Source organism: Macaca fascicularis, chromosome 12 (assembly GCF_037993035.2).
Source record: "Macaca fascicularis isolate 582-1 chromosome 12, T2T-MFA8v1.1".
In the NCBI taxonomy this organism is placed as follows: Eukaryota; Metazoa; Chordata; class Mammalia; order Primates; family Cercopithecidae; genus Macaca; species Macaca fascicularis.
This window is the reverse complement of record NC_088386.1, coordinates 119,829,764-119,852,969: the sequence shown is the minus strand read 5'-3', so window position 1 is coordinate 119,852,969 and position 23,206 is coordinate 119,829,764. Positions and strand designations below refer to the sequence as shown.

Genomic DNA, 23,206 nt, shown 5'->3' with positions numbered 1-23,206 from the left:
GTTTCTGTTTGCTTTTGAATATGGCATCATTAATTCTCTGTATACCTACCAAAATTATTATTAGCTTGTGTGGCTGGTTCAGTTTTACTAAGTTGATTAATAATGTTTTTTCTAGAGAAACAGCAGTCGATGAACAGGGAAAGGATCTACTGAAAGATCCACCTGTATGTAGAAAGAAAGATTTCCTCAAGGGTTTCAAATTTGATAAGTTAGCCAATATAAAGTATGAAATGGGAAGTTCAGATTTTTCACTTAAATTACTTGGCATAATTGTGTAGTGTACAACAGACTTTTTTCTGTGGTACTTAATTTTCTTAAACATAGACATCTTGGGGTAAAACACCTGAAAGGTTCCAGAGACCCAGAATAATCTAGATTTTTTTATCTTGTGTAGGTTGGACACAGTAAACTTTACTGGTTTTTCTCACTAAATATTACTAGCATTTTTTTTTCCCAGTAACTTTTTCTGAACATTTCATATGTAAGCTACTTTGTAATTTTTGGCACAGAACAAGGAAAAACTTCTTTAAAAATCTTTGTATTCCAAGCAGTTTTTTTTGTTTTTTGTTTTTTGGTTTTTTTTTTGAGACAGCGTCTGCCTAAGCTGGAGTGCAGTAGCGCTATCTTGGCTTACTGCAACTTCCACCTCCTGGGTTCAAGCAATGCTCCCTCCTTAGCCTCCCGAGTAGCGGGGATTACAGGAACCCGCCACCATGCCCAGCTAATTTTTGTTTTTTTGTGTTTGTTTTTGTAGAAACAGGGTTTCACCATGTTGGCCAGGCCTAGTCTCGAACTCCTGGCCTCAAGTGATTCGCCCTCCTCAGCCTCCCAAAGTGCTGGGATTACAGGTGTGAGTCACCATGCCCAGCCCCAAGTAGTTTGATGCACAATTGAAAATTCTAATCTTACAACTGTGGATAATGGTGCTGTGTCTCCTGTATGACTCATGATGGCATGGTTGAATGACCCGTTGTACACCATGAAGGTACCTTTTTGCTTAAAGACTCAACTGATCCTAGTTTGGTCTTCAGCTGTCAAATGTGTGCCTCCTGATGTAGAGTTATGTTTTACCTCTCCTCCCTCCCCTCTCCCCTGCCTCCCTCTCTCTCTCTCACAAATCCCTAGGTAGTGTCACCTGCCTCTGGTGGGACCCTATTCAGCGGTTACTCTTCTCAGGAGCATCTGACAACAGCATCATCATGTGGGACATCGGAGGAAGAAAAGGCCGGACGCTCTTACTTCAGGGCCATCAGTGCGTGACCACTTGTGGGGGTGGGGAAAGAATCCGAGTTAGTGGGGAGCTAGTGAAAGGCGTTAGTAGTCTGATAACACTTTCTGCAAACCCCGCCTTCTAAGATGGCAATTATCACTGATAGCGCTCAGTTCACTTTTAACTGCTTTCTGTCAGCCCCAAGGGTCTGATGTTTAGTAGCAAAACAATAACAAAACACGAGTACAGGACTTTCTTCCTTCTTAGTCCAAAGAGCACTTGCCACTTTCTCTCTTAAGGAGTCACCCCGTTGAAATATCTGATTAAGGCAGGCATAGAACAGAGATGCAGGTGAGGATTTTGACCATGGAAGGTTGCATGTAACAGGATGCTAAGCTGTTCTTGAGCTGGGAGCCTAACTCGTTTTTTGTTTTTGGTTTTTTTATTCTAAAAGATATTGAATTGAGAAATAATGTCTAGTTTGACAGTGGAATTCACCTGAGTGATACCATTGTATATTTAGGATCTTGCCCTCTATCCCTGAAAGAAAAAGAAATACCTCTTCACCCCGCTTTCCTTTCTTTCCTTTTTGGCTAGACTGCAGCTGTTACTGTAATCACAGTCAAGCTGAAAATTAGCTGAGGAAACATATTGTACACTATAACAGGCCAAGAGCTTGTTTCCTTGGGCATCCTAAAGGGCTGTATGACAGGCATGCAGGCGGGACAGAGGCCTTCACCCCATCTGTGTGTGTGTCTGTGCACACTAGCGATCTTTGTGGTGTTGGGCTCCTTGTTCATATGAATTGTGTTCAGTAAGGGAGTTATACCTCCTTTGTTCTTTTTTGTTTCTGAACAAATAGATAAATCTTATGCATCTGAAAGGGAAATCATGGTGATTGGTCCCGAAAACCATAGCCCTCATCAAATCTCTGGCCTACAATTCTTAATGACTGATTTGAAAGTAGTCGTATGTTTTATAGAAAGTATCATTCTGTATGATGAGTTATAAAATGCCAAGGAAAGTTTATACTAGAATTCATTTTACCATGCTGGATAGTCAGTGGTAAAATACCACTTGTTGGTTTTAATGAGGAGAACGATTTGAGCCTAAATGAGATAGTTCCCGTGTTTTTCCACATGGAGACAAGTGACTATTGTGTGTGCTGTTTGCAGTGACAAGGTGCAGTCGCTGTGCTACCTTCAGCTCACCAGGCAGCTCGTCTCCTGTTCCTCGGACGGCGGAATTGCAGTGTGGAACATGGATGTTAGCAGAGAAGAGGTAAGAGACAAGGGCAAGCCCAGGCCGAACGGGAGAGACCCCCCCAAGAACCCGGCTTCTTGGCTTTTCACCCAGTGAGCTGTAAATGCCGGTCCAGGTGCAGACAGTCCCAACTTCCCCTTCTGCTAATGGGTTATTTCTGACAAGGTCCTTTGTGTGATTGTGCACTGCTTCCTTCCTCTACTCATTTGAGAGTTTCTACCAGTGACATGCAGTATATACAATCAGCATTTAGGCTGGTTCTCAGCCTTGAGCAATACACTGAGAGAACACTTTGAGACAGATTTCTGGCATATCCAGGGATCTGGACTGCACAGAGGTCCTCCGAAGCACCATTGTGGTCCCGTAGCATTCCTGTAGGAAACCCTGCGGTATGCATCAGTGACTGCTGTCAGGGACATAGCTAAACACTTGACATGTTTCTAGGAAAATATATTTCCATTGCTCTGCTCTTACTTCCCATTGAGTTCTAGTTCACTGAGGCCATGTCGACATAGTATTCTTTTCAGGTGACCTAATTTCTAACTTGGTGGGCCACTGACTAGTTGTGAGACCTTACTTGGTTAAGTGCCTTAATTTCTCTAAGTATCTGTTCCCTCCTACATAAAGTGGAATTGTGGAATGAAATGACTTCTCAGTTGTCTTCCAGTTCTTTAGACAGAGAGTCTAATTGTCTAAACAATCTCTCTCTCTCTCTCTTTTTTTTTTTTTTTTTGAGACAGGGTCTTGCTTTGTCACCCAGGCTGAAGTGCAGTGGCATGATCTTGGCTCTCTGCAGCCTCAACCTCCCAGGCTTAAGCGATCCTCCCACTTCAGCTTCCTGAGTAGCTGGGGCTACAGGCATACGCTACCATGCATAACTTGTTTTTCAGTTTTTTTTTTTTTTTTTTTTTTTTTGGTAGAGACAGGGTCTTGCTGTGTCATCTAGGCTGTTCTCAAACTCCTGGGCTCAAGTGACCTTCCTGCCTCAGTCTCCCAAATTGCTGGGATTATAGGCATGAGCCACTGTGTATATCCTCTTTTTTAAATATTTTGAAGAATGCTGCAGTGAATACTCTTGACCTTGTCATTGTGTGATTGATCAATTATTTATTTCAGACAAATTTCTGGAAATAGACCTTCTGAGTCCAAGCATATATACATTCTTAAGGCTTTTTATAGATGTTGTCAAATGATTTCCAATCAAGGTTTCCATTCTCGTCTCTGCCTGCACTGGCATTATCTTTCTTTTCTAAGTGGCATCTATAACTTATGATGTTGTTAGCAAAAAAAGTTGATTCCAGAGAAGATTTTAGACCATAAGGGACGTTAATGACTTACAGTTTAACTTTGAAAATATTCGTTGGGCACCTACAGGGTGTCCGTACAGTCGGGAAACGTAAGTGAATTTATATAATAAATGGTTTATTGATATTGCATTGCAATACCTACTATGTTGTACGACATCACATGATCTGTTCAGGATCCTGTCCTTTATGGCAACATGTTGTTCAGTGTGCTGTGCACCATTGTAACAGACATTTTACGTTGCTGCAGAATTCCCACCAATCCCTGCACATGTGTCTGCTTTGTGTTGTCTCTGATTCTTTGTGAGTCTGATTCTCATTAATTAAACCTTCATTTTTACCATATTCCAGTAGAAGTAATGAAGGGGGCTTTCGTCTATTTTTTTTTAAATGGTGACATTAGTCATTTACAGACTTTATGGCTACTGTACACAAAGATACTTGCCACAAGAAATTTGTAATCTAGTGGAAGAAATAGACTACCCTATAAATAATAAAATGCAATCCATAATCCAGAGACTTACTGATTGTGAGACTTTTTTTGTAACTTTGTAAGACAAGTCAAATAGAGGAAATTTGGATTACAAATTTCTGGTTTGTATCTCTTTTTGAATTTTCTAAAAAATATTTGGTAAGGCTTAGAATATTTTATTATGAAATGCAGATACATTGGCTCAATAGTATAGGATGTGGCTGGCACAGTGGCTCATGCTGTAATCCCAGCGCTTTGGGAGGCTGAGGTGGGTGGATCACCTGAGGGTCAGGAGTTCGAGACCAGCCTGGCCAACATAGTGAAACCCAGTCTCTACTAAAAAATATAAAAATTAGCCAGGCATGGTGGTGGGTGCCTATAATCCCAGCTCCTTGGGAGGCTGAGGCAGGAGAATCACTTGAACCCAGGAGGCAGAGGTTGCAGTGAGCCAAGATCATACTACTGCACTCCAGCCTGGGTGATGAGCAAAACTCTAAAAAGTGTGTGTGTGTGTGTGTGTGTGAAATAGGATGTATAATACTATATTTTCAAAGGTTTATTTGAACTGTGTTTTATGTTTATCAGCTACTAGTTATATGCACCAAGAACAGCTAGTATACTGTTCTGTTTCCTGGCTCTTGGCCTATTGTTTTTCAGTCTTATTCTGAGAGAGCAGAAAACTCAGAGAGAGAGAGGCTGTATTCCCTGGATGATGAGGGGAGGAGACCATTGGTGCCCAGCACTGCTGGTGGCTTTCCCGAGGGTTTCACAACTTAGATTTTTAACCTGCTGTTTTTATCATTGGTAAATTCTTTTAGAAAAAGTATTTAGAAAGTAGAAGTGGGATTCCTGCCTTCAAAGTGCATCATTGTGGAGTGTATTTCTTTTTTTTTTTTTTTTTTTTTTTAATACTTTGAGTTCTAGGGTACATGTGCATAACGTGCAGGCTTGTTACATATGTATGCTTGTGCCATGTTGGTGTGCTGCACCCATCAACTCGTCAGCACCCATCAACTCGTCATTTACATCAGGTATAACTCCCAATGCAATCCCTCCCCCCTCCCCGCTCCCCATGATAGGCCCCGGTGTGTGATGTTCCCCTTCCCGAGTCCAAGTGATCTCATTGTTCAGTTCCCACCTATGGGTGAGAACATGCAGCGTTTGGTTTTCTGTTCTTGTGATAGTTTGCTAAGAATGATGGTTTCCAGCTGCATCCGTGTCCCTACAAAGGACACAAACTCATCCTTTTTGATGGCTGCATAGTATTCCATGGTGTATATTTGCCACATTTTCTTAATCCAGTCTGTCACTGATGGACATTTGGGTTGATTCCAAGTCTTTGCTATTGTGAATAGTGCCACAATAAACATACATGTGCATGTGTCTTTATGGCAGCATGATTTATAATCCTTTGGGTATATACCCAGTAATGGGATGGCTGGGTCATATGGTACATCTAGTTCTAGATCCTTGAGGAATCGCCATACTGTTTTCCATAATGGTTGAACTAGTTTACAATCCCACCAACAGTGTAAAAGTGTTCCTGTTTCTCCACATCCTCTCCAGCACCTGTTGTTTCCTGACTTTTTAATGATCGCCATTCTAACTGGTATGAGATGGTATCTCATTGTGGTTTTGATTTGCATTTCTCTGATGGCCAGTGATGATGAGCATTTTTTCATGTGTCTGTTGGCTGTATGAATGTCTTCTTTTGAGAAATGTCTGTTCATATGTGGAGTGTATTTCCATATCTAGGGAAAGAAAAAATAGTCCCATCAATCAAGGCGTTTCCTGTGTGCACAATTCACTGCATCTGTAGAAGAGATAGGAAGGCAAGTTGTGTCAAAAAGATGCATTATTTTTAGTAGATTTTTTTGTTTGTTTTTTAATAACTGAGAAAATGTATTGCAAGGATAAACAGGCTGTAATCTATAAGGTTCTGACCTGGCCTTAGGGTTTTTTGGGCTTTTTTTTTTTTTTGAGGCAGGGTCTAGCTCTGTCACCCAGGCTGGAGTGCAGTGGCAAGACCTCAGTTCACTGCAACCTTCGCATCCTAGTTTTAAGTGATTCTCCCACCTCAGCCTCCCAGGTATCTGGGACAACAGGCTCATGCCACCATACCGGTACCTGGCTAATATTTTGTATTTTTAGTAGAGAGGGAGTTTCACCATGTTGACCAGGCTGGTCACGAGCCCCTGGCCTCAAGTGATCCGCCCGCCTTGCCTCCCAAAGTGCTGGGATTATAGGCGTGAGCCACGGAGCCCAGCCTTTAGGGGTTTATAGGACTTTCTTAGACTAGGGCATAGAGGATTGGTCCCAGATCCTCTAGCTCTGCAATGCTTGCCTGGAATTTCTCTCCAAGTCCCCTGTCAATACTAACTGGAGCATTTACTACCCACTGTGGCTTCAGCCAGTATGCTGACGAGTTGGAAGCAGATTTGCCTCCCTGCCAGATCATGATAAGGGATCATTTTTTGGAAGTAGGCACAAAATATATATGAGCAAGAAACAATAATTAGAGAATGAATCTTCTTGAAAAGATAGCTTTATTTTAAAATTAATAGATTACAGAGTGTATAGCATTTTATATACTAGTGCAATGTGACGAGTACAGCAATTAGTGGTAGTAGAACAATGGAATTTATTCTTGTCATATCTTTATTCAGATTCGGCAGGTGGAAAAAGATGTGGAAAAGAGAGTAATGCAATTATAATACCTAATTAGTACTCTTTCTTGCTCTTCTCAGCACAAAACGAAAGCTTCTCCTTAGATAATACGTATATATTAGGATGGCTCATGTTAGCTTATAGTGTAACGCTATATTCTGAGTATTAAACGAAATAAAGTTAGGGTATGTCTTATGTTAAGAGATGTTCTAAAAAGCTATTTGTTTCTGATTTTGATTTTAGTTTGTTTCCTTAAATTCTTTCAAGCATATATTTTCGTCACTGCAACCTCTGCCTGCTGGGCTCAAGCAATTCTCGTGCCTCAGCCACCCAAGTAGCTGGGACTACAGACATGTGCCACCATGCCTGGCTAATTTCTGCATTTTTAGTAGACACGAGGTTTCATCATGTGGGCCAGGCTGGTCTTGAACTCCTGGCCTCAAGTGATCCACCTGCCTCAGCCTCCCAAAGTGCTGGGATTGCAGATGTGAGCAGCTGTGCCCAGTCAAAGTTATATTCTTTCTTAAACCCTTAAACAGAATCATGCACCCTGAGGCAAGAGCTCAGATCTGTAGGTTGCCATAGCCCAAGACCATGTTTGGAGACCACCACATGTAGAAGTGGATAGGCCTTGTATGCAGAGACTATGTGGAGCATAGGGATACACACAGAGATGTAGGCTGGACTCCTGGATCTCCCCAGGATCTGCGTCTACTCATTGACAGTTGCTTTAATCTTTGAGCCAGTTTCATTGCCTGTAAAATAGGGATAGTGTTGCTCTGTATCTCCTAGGACATATGAAAATTAAGTAAAATAAAAAAACATGAAACACTTGGCACATTGCCTGGACTTAGATGTCACTTACTGTATGCCAGGTAGTATTCTGAACACTTAATATTAACTCACTTAATCCTCACAACCTTATGAGGTATATACTACTGTTATCCCATTTTACAGATGTATTAGTCTGTTCTCATGCTGCTAATAAAGATATACCTTAGACTGGGTAATTTATAAAGGAAAGAGGTTTAATGAACTCACAATTCCACATGGCTGGGGAGGCCTCACATTCATGGTGGAAGATGAAGGAGGAGCAAAGTCATGTCTTACATGGTAGGCAGGAGGGCATGTGCAGGGGAACTCCCCTTTATAAAACCATCAGATATTGTGGGACTTATTCACTACCAGGAGAATAGCATGGAAAAAACCCACCCCCATGATTCAATTACATCCTACTGGGTCCCTCCCATGACACGTGGGGATTATTACAATTCTAAGATTTGGGTGGGGACACAGGGCCAGACCATAACAGTGGTTGAGGAAACCTAGGCACAGAGAAGTGGAGTCACGTGCCTGAGAACAGTGCTGACAAGTGGCAGAGCCAGGATTTAAAGGCAAGAGATCTGACTCCTAGACTTGGTGATTATAGCTATGACTATTAGAAATGAATTGAGAGGCCAGGCACAGTGATTCATGCCTGTAATTCCAGCATTTTGGGAGACTGATAAAGGTGAATCCCCTGAAGTCAGGAGTTTGAGACCAGCCTGGCCAACATGTGAAATCCCAACTCTACTAAAAATACAAAAAAATAGCCAGGCATGGTGACAGGCATCTGTAATCCCAGCTACTTGGGAGGCTGCGGCAGGAGAAACACTTGAACCCAGGAGGCAGAAGTTGCAATGAGCCGAGATTGTGCCATTGCACTCCAGCGTGGGTGACAGAGCAAGACTCCATCTCAAATAAAATAAAATAAATAAATAAATAAATAAATAAATAAATATTGAGAATTTAGGCCAGGCATGGTGGCTCATGCCTGTGATCCCAGCACTTTGGGAGGCCAAGGCAGGCAGATGAGTTGAGGTCAGGAGTTTGAGACCAGCCTGACCAACATGGTGAAACCCCCATCTCTACTAAAAATACAAAAAATAGCTGGGTGTGGTGGTGGACACCTGTAATCCCAGCTACTTGGGAGACTGAGGCAGGAGTATCACTTGAACCCAGGAGGCAGAGGTTGCAGTGAGCTGGGATCACGCCAATGCACTCCAGCCCGGGCAACAAAATGAGACTCTGTCTCAAAAAAAAAAAAAAAAAAAAAAATTGATAATTTAAAAATGGCTTATCTGTATATATTTTTAAAATCCTTGCTTGAAATTGAGTCACTTGAAAACATTAAAATGTTAGGAAATCCATTGATGTACTGCTTAACAGACATTGCTGGAGATAGAGGCCTTTTGTGTTAAAGGAGTGCTCTGGGTGATTGAAACATAATTCAAATGCCAGCCCCTTATGAAGACAATCACTTTGATGAAAATGTACAGCTGGGCACAGTGGCTCATGTCTGTAATCCCAGCACTTTGGGAAGCTGAGGCAGGCAGATCACTTGAGCCCAGGAGTTCAAGACCAGCCCGAGCAGCTTGGAGAAACCCTGTTTGTACAAAAAATTTGCTGGGCGTGGTGGTGCATATCTCTACTCCCAACTACTAGGGCAGCTGAGAGGAGGGAAGATCACATGAGCCAGAGGTTGAGGCTGCAGTGAGCCATGATTGTGACCCTGCAGTCCAGCTTGGGTGACAAGGCGAGACCCTGTCTCAAAAAAAAAGAAAGTGTAAATTTGATGTAATTTACTAATTTGTTGATGCAGGCTCACCATTCTGACCACAAATGTTGCATGCGTGTTTCATGATAATACAATTTTGTATCTGTGTAGGAAACTATTTCATGTAGGACTGAGAACGTTTTTCCTGAAACTGTTCTTGCCTTCAATTCTACCCACCTTAGTCCCTTTAATCTGTTATGCCCTAGGAAACAAATTTTAAAAATTTGTGGATCAAACCAGGCCAATAATGTCATAAATGAGAGGCTAAGGGGGGAGAAGATGCAGACATTTCTTTCAGTGATTTTTCTTTTTTTTTTAAACCAAATTTTAGCTCAAGAAAAATAGAAAATTGAATCCTCCCTGTGTTTTGGTTGAGAGCAGATTTCTGAATTCCAGACCAGTAAAGTTTGTTTTAAGATTTTTGTGTTAAGTAATACCTAACAGACACTGTGTGGTCAAGGGAAATAGAAAATCCAGCCATTAACTGGAGACAAAAGAAAGAAGTAAATTTCTAAAGCACTGAGCAATAACGGGCAAGTTTGCAAATCAGTTCTTTTTTACACTTAACATTTTTGTGCACTACATTAAACATCGAATTCCCTGCTGCTAAGTACGGGAAGTATAAACTGGAACGAACTTTCATCTATTGTTCTGTTTCCATTAAAGCCTTCATTGTATCGTCCTTAAAGCACATTAACTCTTACTGGAGTTGTTTGGAGATGGCTTAGTGAATACATTTGTGTGCTGTTTTTTGGTCCACGTGACTGCGGTTTTGCGAGAGTTACACTTGGGCATGTCCCAGACATAAGATTAGGAAGTTATACTTACTTTCCTTCCTCCGGCAATTAAATATCCTGTGCCCCTGGCAGCACAGCCTGCTGCGTCTCTCCTAGGGCCAGTGTCCCCAGGTAGTATCCCCACACAGCCGCAGCCTCCATCACCACCTGCCTTCTAGTGATCACAGAAACAAAGAAGTAATTCTATATCAATAAAGTATTTTTTCTCACATAGATACACATCTCTTTATTCTTCTTTCATCCCTTCTCATCTCCAACGTTCCCCAGTTATTTAAGGAAACCTTTCTTCTATCTCAGTCTGTTTCAGTCTACTTGTGAGTGCCTTCTGCACACCCCCCCTCAAAAAAAAAGACCTTTCTAATGTCTGTTATATGTAGAAATATTTCTAGTGACAGATCCAAAATAAGAAATAGGAAGGCCAAAAGTTTTGATGCAATAGGAGACAAAATGAAGAACTAGGGGCACCCATCATTCAAACCACCAAATATATTAATATATATTTTAGAAAAAATGTTTTCTATCTATTTTTGTTGCACCTATATAATGTTAAATGATTGGGGTTAAACAGGCTTTTTTTTTTTTTTTTTTTTTTTTGAGACGAAGTTTCGCTCTTGTCGCCTAGGCTGGAGTGCAGTGGTGTAATCTCTGCTCACTGCAACCTCCACCTCCCGGTTTCAAGCCATTTTCCCACCTCAGCCTCCTAAGTAGCTGGGATTATAGGCGTGTGCCACCATGCCTGGCTAATTTTGTATTTTTAGTAGAGATGGAGTTTCACCATGTTGGCCAAGCTGGTCTTGAACTCCTGACCTCAGGTAATCTGCCTGCCTCAGCCTCCCAAAGTGCTGGGATTACAGGTGTTAGCCACTGCGCCCGGCCTAAACAGGCTTTTAACAGGTTTATCTTAGAATTGGGTATAGTTTGTAATTTTTTGTTTAGAGAAATATTTTTAAGTTTTTGTTTTGTTTTGTTTTGTTTTTTGAGACTGAGTCTTGCTCTTGTTGCCCAGACTAGGGTGCAATGGTGCGATCTTGGCTCGCTACAACCTACGCCTCCTGGGTTCAAGTGATTCTTCTGCCTCAGCCTCCCAAGTAGCTGGGATTACAGGTGTGCGCCACCACGTCTGGCTAATTTTTGTATTTTTAGTAGAGATGGAGTTTCACTGTGTTGGCCAGGCTTGAACTCCCGACCTCAGGTGATCCGCCTGCCTCGGCCTCCCAAAGTGCTGAGATTACAGGCGTGAGCCACCACACTTGGCCTATTTTCTAAGTTTTTTAACAAATTAATTTTGAGACTGCTTCCTCTGTTTCAACAAAAATGCATTAAGAACCTACTGTGTGACAGGCTGTGGATAGATCAAGATGAATAATACCAAAAAGTAACTCACTGGTTAGAGGGGAGAAGAAACGTGCACCGAGATTTACAAAACTAGAGCTTGCTGCCCAGTGAAGGCTGCAGGACTACTGTGTGGCCCCAGGAGGGGGGACCTGCTGCTGTGGCTGGGAAGGGAAGGGTGGCAAATCTGCCGGCATAGTCCCTACCCAGAGCAACTAGGTGATGGGATTTTGTCGGATCTCTTCTATTAGTCACCTGTGACCCTGCAAGCCTTTCCCAGTGGTAGGTCACCAGATTCTGCTGCATGCATTGGGTTTTTACTCAACTGGTTTTCGAGTTCAAACATCTCCAGCATAAAAAAGAAATACATAAAGACAACCCTTAAGGGTTCACAATAAAAACTGATTTACTCCCTCCTATCTATAGATTACAAATTGAACAACCCTGTAACCGTGGCTAAAATTGTCATGATTACTTAACACACAATTAAGGCTGGGCGCAATGGCTCATGACTGTAATCACAGTGCTTTGTGGGGCTGAGACAGAAGGATTACTTGAAGCCAGGAGTTCAAAATGAGTCTGGGAAACATAGTGAGACCCCGTCTCTACAAAAAAAATAAAAATAAAAAATTAGCTGGCATGGTGACACACACCTGTGGCCCTAGGTATTCGGGAGGCTGAGGCAGGAGGATCATTTGAGCCTGAGAGGTCAAGGTTGCAGTGAGCCATGTTCACGACACTGCACTCTAGCCTGGGTGACAGAGTGAGACCCTGGCTCAAAAAAGACCCTCCTGCACACACACAATTAAACATAATATTGGATAATTAAACATAATATTGAATAATTAAACATAATATTGAATATGACAACTAGCTAGAATATTTTGTGGAATTAAAAAGAAATACTTACTGACTGGGCATGGCTGCTCATGGTTAGAATCCCAGCACTTTGGGAGGTCAGGAGTTTGAGACCAGCCTGGCCAACATGGCAAAACCCCAAGTCTACTAAAAATACAGAAATTAGCCTGGCATGGTAGTGCATGCCTGTAGTCCCAGCCACTTGGGAGACCGAGGCAGTAGAGTCACTTGAACCCAGGAGGCGGAGGTTGCAGTGAGCCGAGATCACATACTGCACTCCAACCTGGGTGACAAAAAAAAAAAAAAAGAAGAAAAGAAAGACTAACCCCGGCAAGGTCTAGAACTGTTGTATTAATTTTGAAACGCGGAAGTAAACATAGACACACTGATGTTGGCTTTGACTTTCTGCTCCCCCAGGCTCCTCAGTGGTTGGAAAGTGATTCTTGTCAGAAATGTGAGCAGCCCTTTTTCTGGAACATAAAGCAGATGTGGGACACCAAGACGCTGGGGCTGAGACAAGTGAGTAGGCACTGTTGAGTCATCGCTGGCTTGATTGTGTATTTCACTATTTGCATACTTAATCTGGGGCTTTTTTGAATCACACTTTGTTTTTGCAAATGCTGTTAATTCCTACATTTTCTGTGTCTTTATTATTGTGTGACTAATAATGAGGAAGACCTTTCCCGGGGCCAGTGAGACTGTTACCTCACTGTTCCGTTGCTCGTCCTGTATTGGAAAGGCAGGGGTGCGTAGAAAACCCTGAGAGCCTATTTTTAAATAGATAAAAGATCTTTCAGTTTAATACTGTTACTTATTAAAGTCAGTGTTTTATGCTAGCCAAGAACAAAGTTGGAATAAATTAGGTCATACAGTTATATATACCTTACCTTATGTTGTCACAAACAGATAAAAAGTAATAATTTAGTCCTCACTTGAACGCCTGACCCTATGAGTTTTAGATTATTTTAAATTGTTCCCTTATAAGCATACCTGGAACATTTTTATTAAGCATGTTTTGAGTACTGTTTTTAAAATTTTTTAAATTAAAGAAATATGTTCCAAATAGCCTGTAGATTTCAAAGGTGCTGTTAACTTCAAGGATTCTTGTAATACTAAAGTTCTACAAAAAAACAAAAAACAAAAACCAAACCCATTTCCACAGCAGCCTGGAAGGTAACCACTCAGGGTAAATGTGAATTTGTGCAGGTAGGTAAAAAAGATGCTAATTTTATTCCTTTTATTATTGGTTTCACCTCTATGAGAGATTAGCCTAAAGTTTGTATGTGTTAATAAACTTTTTTGGCCCTGCTTGGTGGCTCGGGCCTGTAATCCCCGCACTTTGGGAGGCCGAGGCGGGTGGATCACCCGAGGTCAGGAGTTTGAGACCAGCCTGGCCAACATGGCGAAACCTTGTCTGTACTAAAAATACAAAAATTAGCTGGGTGTGGTGGCGGACGCCTGTAATCCCAGCTACTCAGGGGGCTGAGGCCAGAGAATCACTTGAACCTGGGAGGCGGAGGTTGCGGTGAGCCAAGATCGCGCCACTGTACTCCAGCCTAAATGACAGAGTGAGACTCCATCTCAAAAAAATAAATTAATAAATAAACTCTAAAAAGTTTTACAGAGCTACTCCACAATAAGTTCTCATATGAGACTGGCGGGCAAGAAGGGGATTATTTTAGCGCTCAGACCATTATAAAGCTCTGAAATAGCACCTGAGTTCTGTCTGTCATTAGCCAAGTTCTCACAATGCAAGGCTGATGGTAATTAGTGCAGTATAATTAATAGAAGTATTCCCTACTTCTAAAGGAAGCACAGAGAAATGGATTTTACTCCCATTTATTAACAGTTAAGAGAGAAGTGGTGCTGGTCACTAAACTGTTGGTGGTAAAAGAATATGTCAAAATCAGTAATAATAATTGGACTGTTTTGTAATGTTCTTGAGGCTTATTTCCAGAATCACAGTTTGAGAGATTTTAAAATATAGCAAAACATATGATTTATGGGCATTAGTTTCTTAATGAGAGCATAGTGCATTTAAAACTTATTTTAGGCCCGGTGTGGTGGCTTACGCCTGTAATCCCAGCACTTTGGGAGGCCAATGTGGAAGGGTGGCTTAAGCCCAGGAGTTTGAGACCAGCCTGAGCAACATGGTGAGACCCTGTCTCTATAAAAATAAATAAATAAAACTTATTTTAAATAATAATGCCTTTTTTATGATGGAGGAATAAATTTTTCTTTCCCCAAATCTACAGTGATTAGGCTCCTAAATGAACTAAATTTGGTGTTAATAGTATTGTTTTTGACCAGTACAGCAAGGTTTTTTGGAAATCCTTGACTAGTGTCAAAATTGTCTATTTTGTGAGCGTTAATTGATACATTGAATTGGGATGATTACAATTCAAGGTATATCCTCCCCACTCCTGTTCCCTTACTCTAGAGGGAAACCATGTGCTTTAAAGCAAAAGCTAGGCCGGGCGCTGTGGCTCACGCCTGTAATCCCAACACTTTGGGAGGCTGAGGTGGGTGGATCATGAGGTCAGGAGTTCAAGACCAGCCTGACCAAGATGGTGAAACCCCATCTCTACTAAAAATACAAAAATTAGCCAGGCGTGGTGGCAGGTACCTGTAATCCCAACTGCCCGGGAGGCTGAGGCAGGAAAATCGCTTGAACCCGGGTGCCAAAGGTTGCAGTGAGCTGAGATCATGCCACTGCACTCCAACCTAGGCAACAGAGTAGGACTCCGTCTCAAAACAAAACAAAAAACAAAAAGGCAAAAGCTAACACCCTGTTTTCCTCCTCCCGGTCACCCGTGAAGCATCACTGCAGGAAATGCGGGCAGGCTGTCTGCGGGAAGTGCAGCAGCAAGCGCTCAACTTACCCAGTCATGGGCTTCGAGTTCCAAGTCCGAGTTTGTGATTCTTGTTACGACTCCATCAAAGACGAAGAGTGAGTGTTTGCATATTTTTGTCTCATTGCCTCTTATTACATCTGTCTAATGGTTCTCTGAAATGTGAAGAGCTTCAGAAGTGATACGGATATGTTTAGCCATGTGTTTGTTTCTCCTGAATTTCCTAAGCCATTTTATTTGTTGTTTGTTTGTTTTTTGAGACAGAATCTTGCTCTGTCACCCATGCTGGAGTGCAGTGGCGTGATCTTGGCCCACTGCAACCTCCGCCTCCTGGGTTCAATCGATTCTCCTGCCTCAGCCACCCGAGTAGCTGGGATTACAGGCGCCCCCCACCACCTGGCTAATTTTTGTATTTTTAGTAGAGATGGGGTTTCACCATGTTGGTGAGGCTGGTCTCGAACTCCTGACCTCAAGTGATCCACCCACCTCAGCCTTTTTCTGGAACATAAAGCAGATGTGGGACACCAAGACGCTGGGGCTGAGACAAGTGAGTAGGCACTGTTGAGTCATCGCTGGCTTGATTGTGTATTTCACTATTTGCATACTTAATCTGGGGCTTTTTTGAATCACACTTTTTTTAAAAAAAAAAAGATTTATAGAAAGATGCCAGGCCCACCTTGGCCTCCCAAAGTGCTGGGATTACAGGCATGAGCCACCGTGCCTGGCCCGTAAGCCATTTTTGAAGAAAGGACCTGCCCTAGCTTTATGACTTAAGACCACCGCTGTCTATCTGAAGCTGCCTCTCTGACTGGGCAGCTTTCTCCTGAACATGGTGAGGAATGCTGAGTTACATGGTCCAGTAACTGAGTGGACATCCTGAGCCTCCACATCCCACCGACTGCCATGCAGGGATAAGTCCATGCACCTGTGGATGGCAGTGGTTGAGCTGGTTCTCTATAGAAGTATCTAGTGCCTAGACCTTTGTTCACACATGCATGTAAATTTACTGGGAAAACTCTAGAGACCAATGTTCTTTCTTTCACAAAAATCTGGCCTAGCAGTCTATTTTTAAATTGCTCTTTGTGTGTAAGACACATCTGTTTGTTTACTCCACTCTGCACTGATTTTTAGGCAAATCTATTAGGACAGAACCACCATTTTCTTTCCTTCCCTTTGAATCATCTTTTAAAGCAGCAGAGGCAAATGTTGGCAGAGGTCCACATTGGAAAGCTAGTGCATCACGACTGGTGTTGGTAAATGAACTAGTGATGGGATTGGGGCACCTGGGCTTTGGGGCAGAGTTGAAGCCGGTGCTGTAAGAGGCACTGCTCCTGTGCATGGCAGAGGTTTCAGGGAAAACTGCAGCTCTCTGATGAATGTTTTGCCCATGCTCTATGATTTTATCCAATGCAGTTCTTCTTTTATATTGAAGATTCTTGTTTTTCTATCTAGGAATGTATCAGCCTTTCCAGTTTAAAAAAAGCAAAAACAAAAAAAACCCGGTTATTTTGGGAGTTTTATAAAACAGTCTTGTGATTTGTCATGCTTTCTGTCATCATTAAATTATAAGGTTAGTTTTCAAAACCATAGCCACAATTTTAGGAGCAAATTTTAACACTATAATAAGCATTTGCTTTTTTCTTTTGGAGACTGAGTCTTACTTAACTGGGCTGGAGTGCAGTGGCATAATCTCGGCTCACTGCAGCCTCCACCTCCAGGTTCAAGCGATTCTCCTTGCCTCAGCCTCCTGAATAGCTGGGATCACAGGTGTGTGCCACCACACGGAGCTAATTTTTATATTTTTAGTAGAGACGGGGTTTCACCATGTTGACCAGGCTGGTCTTGAACCCCTGACCTCAAGTGATCCACCCGCCTCAGCCTCCCAAAGTGCTGAGGGTACAGGCATGAGCCACTGCACCTGGCCATATTTGCTTATTTTATGTTGCTAAAAGGCTTACCCCATTAGCTCTAGGTACAGTCAAGAACATTTTCAGTGATCTCTTTTCTCTTGTTAGTCGGACTTCTCTAGCGACCTTTCATGAAGGAAAACATAACATTTCCCACATGTCCATGGACGTTGCCAGGGGACTGATGGTGACCTGTGGGACCGACCGCATTGTAAAGGTAAGCTGGCTAATTGTCTGTCAGCATCTCAGTTGAGATTGCCCATTATCATGCTGTGAATGTCCAGGAGACAGTCACTCTTTCTGATTGGTAAGCTTTATAAGCAACTGATTGCCAGTTTAAAACCTTGAGTGATAAATTGCTTGCCTGCGAGTTTCCATGCACTCAGTGGTGGTCAATCCCAGTGGCACCTCCCTCTGCAGTGTCTGTCTGGTGGAGTGAGTCTGGCACCCTGTATATCCCCATGGGTGGAGCTCACCTCAGGGTTCTCCCTTGCTGACCTGGGCCCTCACCCCTAACCCATCTCAAGACATTCCTACCCTTGCCAATGTTCCTTTTCATCCTGGGCAGAATGCGTCCTCATTATAAAGAATAACCACACATTTTAAAAATTAAATCCCTGGGTCACTAACACATAAATTGAAATGAAGTGTTTTATACTTAATACCACTCTTTTTTTTTTTGAGATGGGTCTTGCTCTGTTGTCCAGGCTGGAGTGCAGTGGCACAATCACTACTCACTGCAGCCTTCACCTTCCAGGCTCACGCAGTCCTCCCACCTCAGCCTCCCAAAGTAGCTACAACTACAGGTGCCTGCCACAGGCTTAGCTAATGTTGGGGGGATTTTTTGTGGAGATTGGGTCCTACTATGTTGCCCAGGCTGGTCTCAAACTCCTCGGCTCGAGCGATCCTCCCACCTCAGACTCCCAAAGTACTGGGATTGCAGGCATGATCCACCATGCCTGGCCTAAGTACCATTCTTCAGTGGTGAAACTGAGATATTTTATATTCCTGATGGGCTTTTCTAAAAAAAAATTTGAATTTATACTAAAACATTGTTATGATGTAATTTTTATGTGTAAAGACACTACCTATATGCTTTACTCACATTTTAGTGGACTACATTGTTTTATCTTTCTAAAAATCTTTTTGTTTGAGACACGGTCTCGCTCTGTCACCCAGGCTGTAGTGTAGGGGTGTGATCTCAGTTCAGTGCAACCTCTGCCTTCTGGGCTCAGGTGATCCTCCCACCTCAGCCTCCTGAGTGGCTGGGACCACAGGCATGTGCCACCACACCAGGCTAATTTCTGTATTTTCTTTTTGCTAGAGACAGGGTTTTGCCATGTTGGCCAGGCTGGTCTCGAACTCCTGGGCTCAAGCGCTACACCCGCCTTGGTCTCCCAAAATGCTGGGATTACAGGCATGAGCCACCATGCCCAGCCACCTGGCATCTTTCTATAAATCTTTTTTTTTTTTTTAAATACTTTAAATTCTAGGGTACATGTGCACAACGTGCAGGTTTGTTGCATATGTATACATGTGCCATGTTGGTGTGCTGTACCCATCAACTCGTCAGCACCCATCAACTCGTCATTTACATCAGTTATAACTCCCAATGCCTTCCCTTCCCCCTCCCCCCTCCCCATAATAGGCCCCGGTGTGTGATGTTCCCCTTCCCATGTTCAAGTGATCTTATTGTTCAGTTCCCACCTATGAGTGAGAACATGCGGCGTTTGGTTTTCTGTTCTTGCGAAAGTTTGCTGAGAATGATGGTTTCCAGCTGCACCCATGTCCCTACAAAGGACACAAACTCATCCTTTTTTATGGCTGCATAGTATTCCATGGTATATATGTGCCACATTTTCTTAATCCAGTCTGTCACTGATGGACATTTGGGTTGATTCCAAGTCTTTGCTATTGTGAATAGTGCCGCAATAAACATACGTGTGCATGTGTCTTTATGGCAGCATGATTTATAATCCTTTGGGTATATACCCAGTAATGGGATGGCTGGGTCATATGGTATTTCTAGTTCTAGATACTTGAGGAATCACCACACTGTTTTCCACAATGGTTGAACTAGTTTACAATCCCACCAACAGTGTAAAAGTGTTCCTATTTCTTCACATCCTCTCCTCTTTCTATAAATCTTAAGGAGGTGTTATGAAAGAAGAGAATGAGAAAATTCGTTATTTTGACACCTTTTCGGGTTTAACAGTCGTTTGTTTCTCTGTGTTGACTCTTGCCATTAGACCTGGTTATCACTGCTGCCTTTTCCATGTTCCTTCCTTGTAGATCTGGGACATGACGCCTGTGGTGGGCTGCAGTCTGGCAACTGGGTTTTCTCCACACTGATCTGAGAGCTGGGCGACATCCACAGCTAAGAACAGCAGCTCCACCAAATGAAGTCCTTCCCGCGCAGCTCCACAGTGCTGTCTCATGAATGGACAGTAGCCACTTACAAACAAATCAACATTTTTAGAAAGCAAATGTAAAGGTGTGTGTTGGGGCATTTGTGGAACTTACCTATGGGGACTAATATGTGAAAGGTCTATCCGTAGTGGTTCCCTGAAGACTGGAATTACTTCAGTGAAACTTCCCCATGAACAGCGAGCTAATATGTAGTGAAAAAATGAGCTAGCAAATGAGTTTTAGCGGGGACAAAAAGTCAAAAAAGTGAACGCCTAGAACTTTCTCAAAGCAAGTCACAAGTACAGACACTTCACTTAGCCTAGGGGGCCTTCCAGGGCTCTTGTGGCTGTTGTCAAAACAGGAGCTGGGGGAAGGAAGACTTGTTCTCTCTTTCTTGAGGGGTGGCATTAGGAACTTACGAAACCAGAGACCTTTCCCTATGAACTAGCAGTATGTGAATATCCTCTACACTTAGTTACTGATAAACTTCTTAAAGAGATCTGTTATTTTCAGGTAGTGCCGTAATCTGCGCTTCGCATTGGCTTTTTTCAATAGTTTCTCTTCCCAGCCAGTGTGCCACAGGTGAACTTTTGAGGTTGTCATTAAGTAAGTTGTGAAATTTCTCTAATTACCAAGGCAGTCCACATTCTTCCCTTTCCCCCAAATTCCGAGGACAAAACTTTTTTATGGTGCTGTTAACATGGGAGTCACACAAGCCGCCTGACTTTTCCTCATCGCCGTTAGTAATAAGTGATGGGAAACCCAGCCACCATTGTGATGCGAAGTGATCCGTCTGTTGCCTGGAACAGCCCAGTCCTCTTCACTGAAACAGCATTCTACTTGTTGTTCCAAGATGAGCCTCTGCAATATTCTGGCAATTTAATATACCCCCCACAAAAGCACTCTACAGCTTTTACACTATTTTGAGTTTGAGTTATAACTAGTATTATTCATGTTTTCATTAAAAGAAGTTAGTGACCCAGAGCTGGCACAATAATTCCCAACTCATAAATTGCTTTCCTAAGAACTAGCAAAAGCTGTTGTTCATAAAGGCATTTCTAAAGCTTTTGGGCACTGTGTACCAGCATGAGGAAGAGAAGAAATGAAGAGCCTGTCTTTTAATATTCCAGTATGTGTGTGTGTGATTTTTTCTGACAACAGTACATCATATATCTGTTTCTCTAGGGATATGGAAATAAGTGGAGAAGGGCCTACCTTTTTAAAGGACAAATATAAAAATAGATAGCAACAGTATCTTTGCTAATCTTACTAATGGATATTGATTTAAAAAACAAAAAACCTCAGTACTGCATCACTGTGTTGGGATCATACCAAGACAATAGGGTCATTCCATATGATAAAACTAAAGGACTAAATCTGTTTTATAATGACGTCTTAGAGGGACTGAAAAGTTTAAGGAGACAATTAAACTAAGATGTCTTAATGGCTGTGTGACACATGTAAGGAAAGGGGCTCAGGCGCATCATGTACTGGAATGATCTGCATTCAATGTTGACTTATCTTCAGAAATAAGACTGAAGAGTTTTGTTGTTCCTTAGAGTTTACGTGTTACATCACCTAAAGAGATTTCTTTTAAAAGCTTTCTAGACTATTTGCAAAATGTATATTACTAACATAGTTTGGAAGAAAAATTGAGTAGTGGTAAGTTTTGTTCAAACACAATGTTGAATGTTAAGCTTCCTGTATTAATTTTAGTTCAGTTAATGGTTCAGCCCATACAAAGGTGCTATCCTAGGGATTTTATGAAGTCCTGAAAGGAAAATAGAATATGATCAATTCCTTGCCCTGTGGAAGAGTGCAGAACTGTGGTTTTGTTTTCCTTTGACTTCTGTAAAATGTGACCATTTGACATCTGTGGTAGTTTGAACAGAATATCTCACAGCTGCTGAGTTTACTCCATAGCTTTCAAACCTTTTTTATTTTAAGAAATTCTTGAAAAACCCTATGTTCCATGGGAACATAAAGTTATTATAGTGCCTCCGAAGGGGTTAATATAAATCAAGGAGGAAATTTATATTTAAGGAAGAATTGGAATGATGTATCTTAGAAAAGGCAGATGTTTCTGTACAGCTTGTCCTCCACCAGGCCTATCATCGTTTTTCTTTTTAGAGACAAACATGACAGGCTTGTCTTGTCTCTCTCACATGCTAGGTAGCAAATGGGGTGATATTTTTATAGAAGTGGGCAAATATTATTTTCTCAATTTTACTGAGTAGGCACAGAAGAAAAGTACAGATAGGCTGATCGTTATTGCCTTATTTTGACAGCATTTCTCTTAAATGGGTCATTTAAATTAGTTCTTCAAGTAACAGTTTACTGGTTGTTCCATTCCTGAATATGCAGGCTAATTTGTACAGACAGGGATTAAGGAATACAGACTATTAGAGAAGATCCTTATATTTAGATCTAGTACATATGTGATAAGGAAATGCCAATTATTCATTATAAACAAGGTTTAAAATTACTATTTCTTAGTCCAAATGATAGCAATACCCCTATAGCATTAGGTAGAAACAAATTATTCATTACATTGTAAATCTGTTTACCATGTCCTAGCTCTGTCCTGCTACCTAAAGAACATAAAGAAATAATATTGCTCTAGAATGTATCACTTTGTTTTCCCATGAAAGAATTCAGTTTGTTAGTACCTATATTTTTAAACTGGTGAAACTGACCCAAATATGTAATAAATACCATAGTAGCTCAGACCCGAGGAGATATTTTTCTAAAATCAGTTTTCATTAAAGTACTTTCTACTTCCGTTATTGGATATGGTATCTCCTAAAATGTAAAAAAACAAAAAACAAAAAAACCCAAACAAACAAACAAAAAAAACTGTTACTCTAATGATAAACCATCTGCTCATCATAAGTATGAGGCTTAACAAATAAGTAATACATGCTATATTTATTCAAGTGTCTATTGCTTAATTGTTAATTGTGAGCAGATTTATTGAATGCCTATTCTGCTTTCTGCAGTTTACAATACAATAACTCTTGGAGTAAGCTGAAGTTTAATTGTGCAACACATTTGTATTAGAGTACAATTTAAAGTGTTTTTCTGTATAGCCTTTTTTGACGGGGGAAGCAAAGGGTAATGTTAATTAGTACACTTTGTTCTTGTACTAGCTATGTTTCTATAAAATACGGTGCCCTGTGTATCCCAGAGATGCTAGAAAACTTTGTTCTTTGCTCCTATTTGTGGGTTCTTTTTTTGTGTTTTTTTTTTTTTTTTTTTTTTTTTTTTCAGAAAATGCACACAATAAAACATTCCTTGCTTGTTCCTATGTTTGCCTAATACCACTTTTGTTGTAGTCGGCCTGGACGTAGGGCAGTAACAGTAGCAACCATTTATTCAGCACCCTCTGTGCTGGGTGCTTTCACTCCATTATCTTACTCAATCCTGGCAACACTTGGGCAAGGCATTATTCCTCCCGTTTTGCAGATGAGAAAACCAAGAGAATTTGTGTTGTTAGGTCTGTCTGTCTGACTTGAAAGCACACGCCTTCTTCCTGCCTC

The 23,206-nt window shown here is 41.7% G+C and overlaps 1 protein-coding gene across 1 annotated transcript in view; it reads left to right on the top strand.

Moving 5' to 3' along the window:
- WDFY1 (WD repeat and FYVE domain containing 1) overlaps positions 1–22,974 on the top strand; it is a 71,359-nt gene extending 48,385 nt beyond the window's left edge. Inside the window, exons 7-12 of the mRNA XM_005574438.5 lie at positions 1,126–1,252; positions 2,386–2,491; positions 12,917–13,018; positions 15,319–15,449; positions 17,367–17,475; positions 19,551–22,974. Coding sequence (XP_005574495.1) covers positions 1,126–1,252; positions 2,386–2,491; positions 12,917–13,018; positions 15,319–15,449; positions 17,367–17,475; positions 19,551–19,610 — 635 coding nt within the window. The 3' untranslated portion in view covers positions 19,611–22,974. The remainder of the gene's footprint in view (positions 1–1,125; positions 1,253–2,385; positions 2,492–12,916; positions 13,019–15,318; positions 15,450–17,366; positions 17,476–19,550) is intronic.
- Positions 22,975–23,206: the final 232 nt, after the last annotated feature.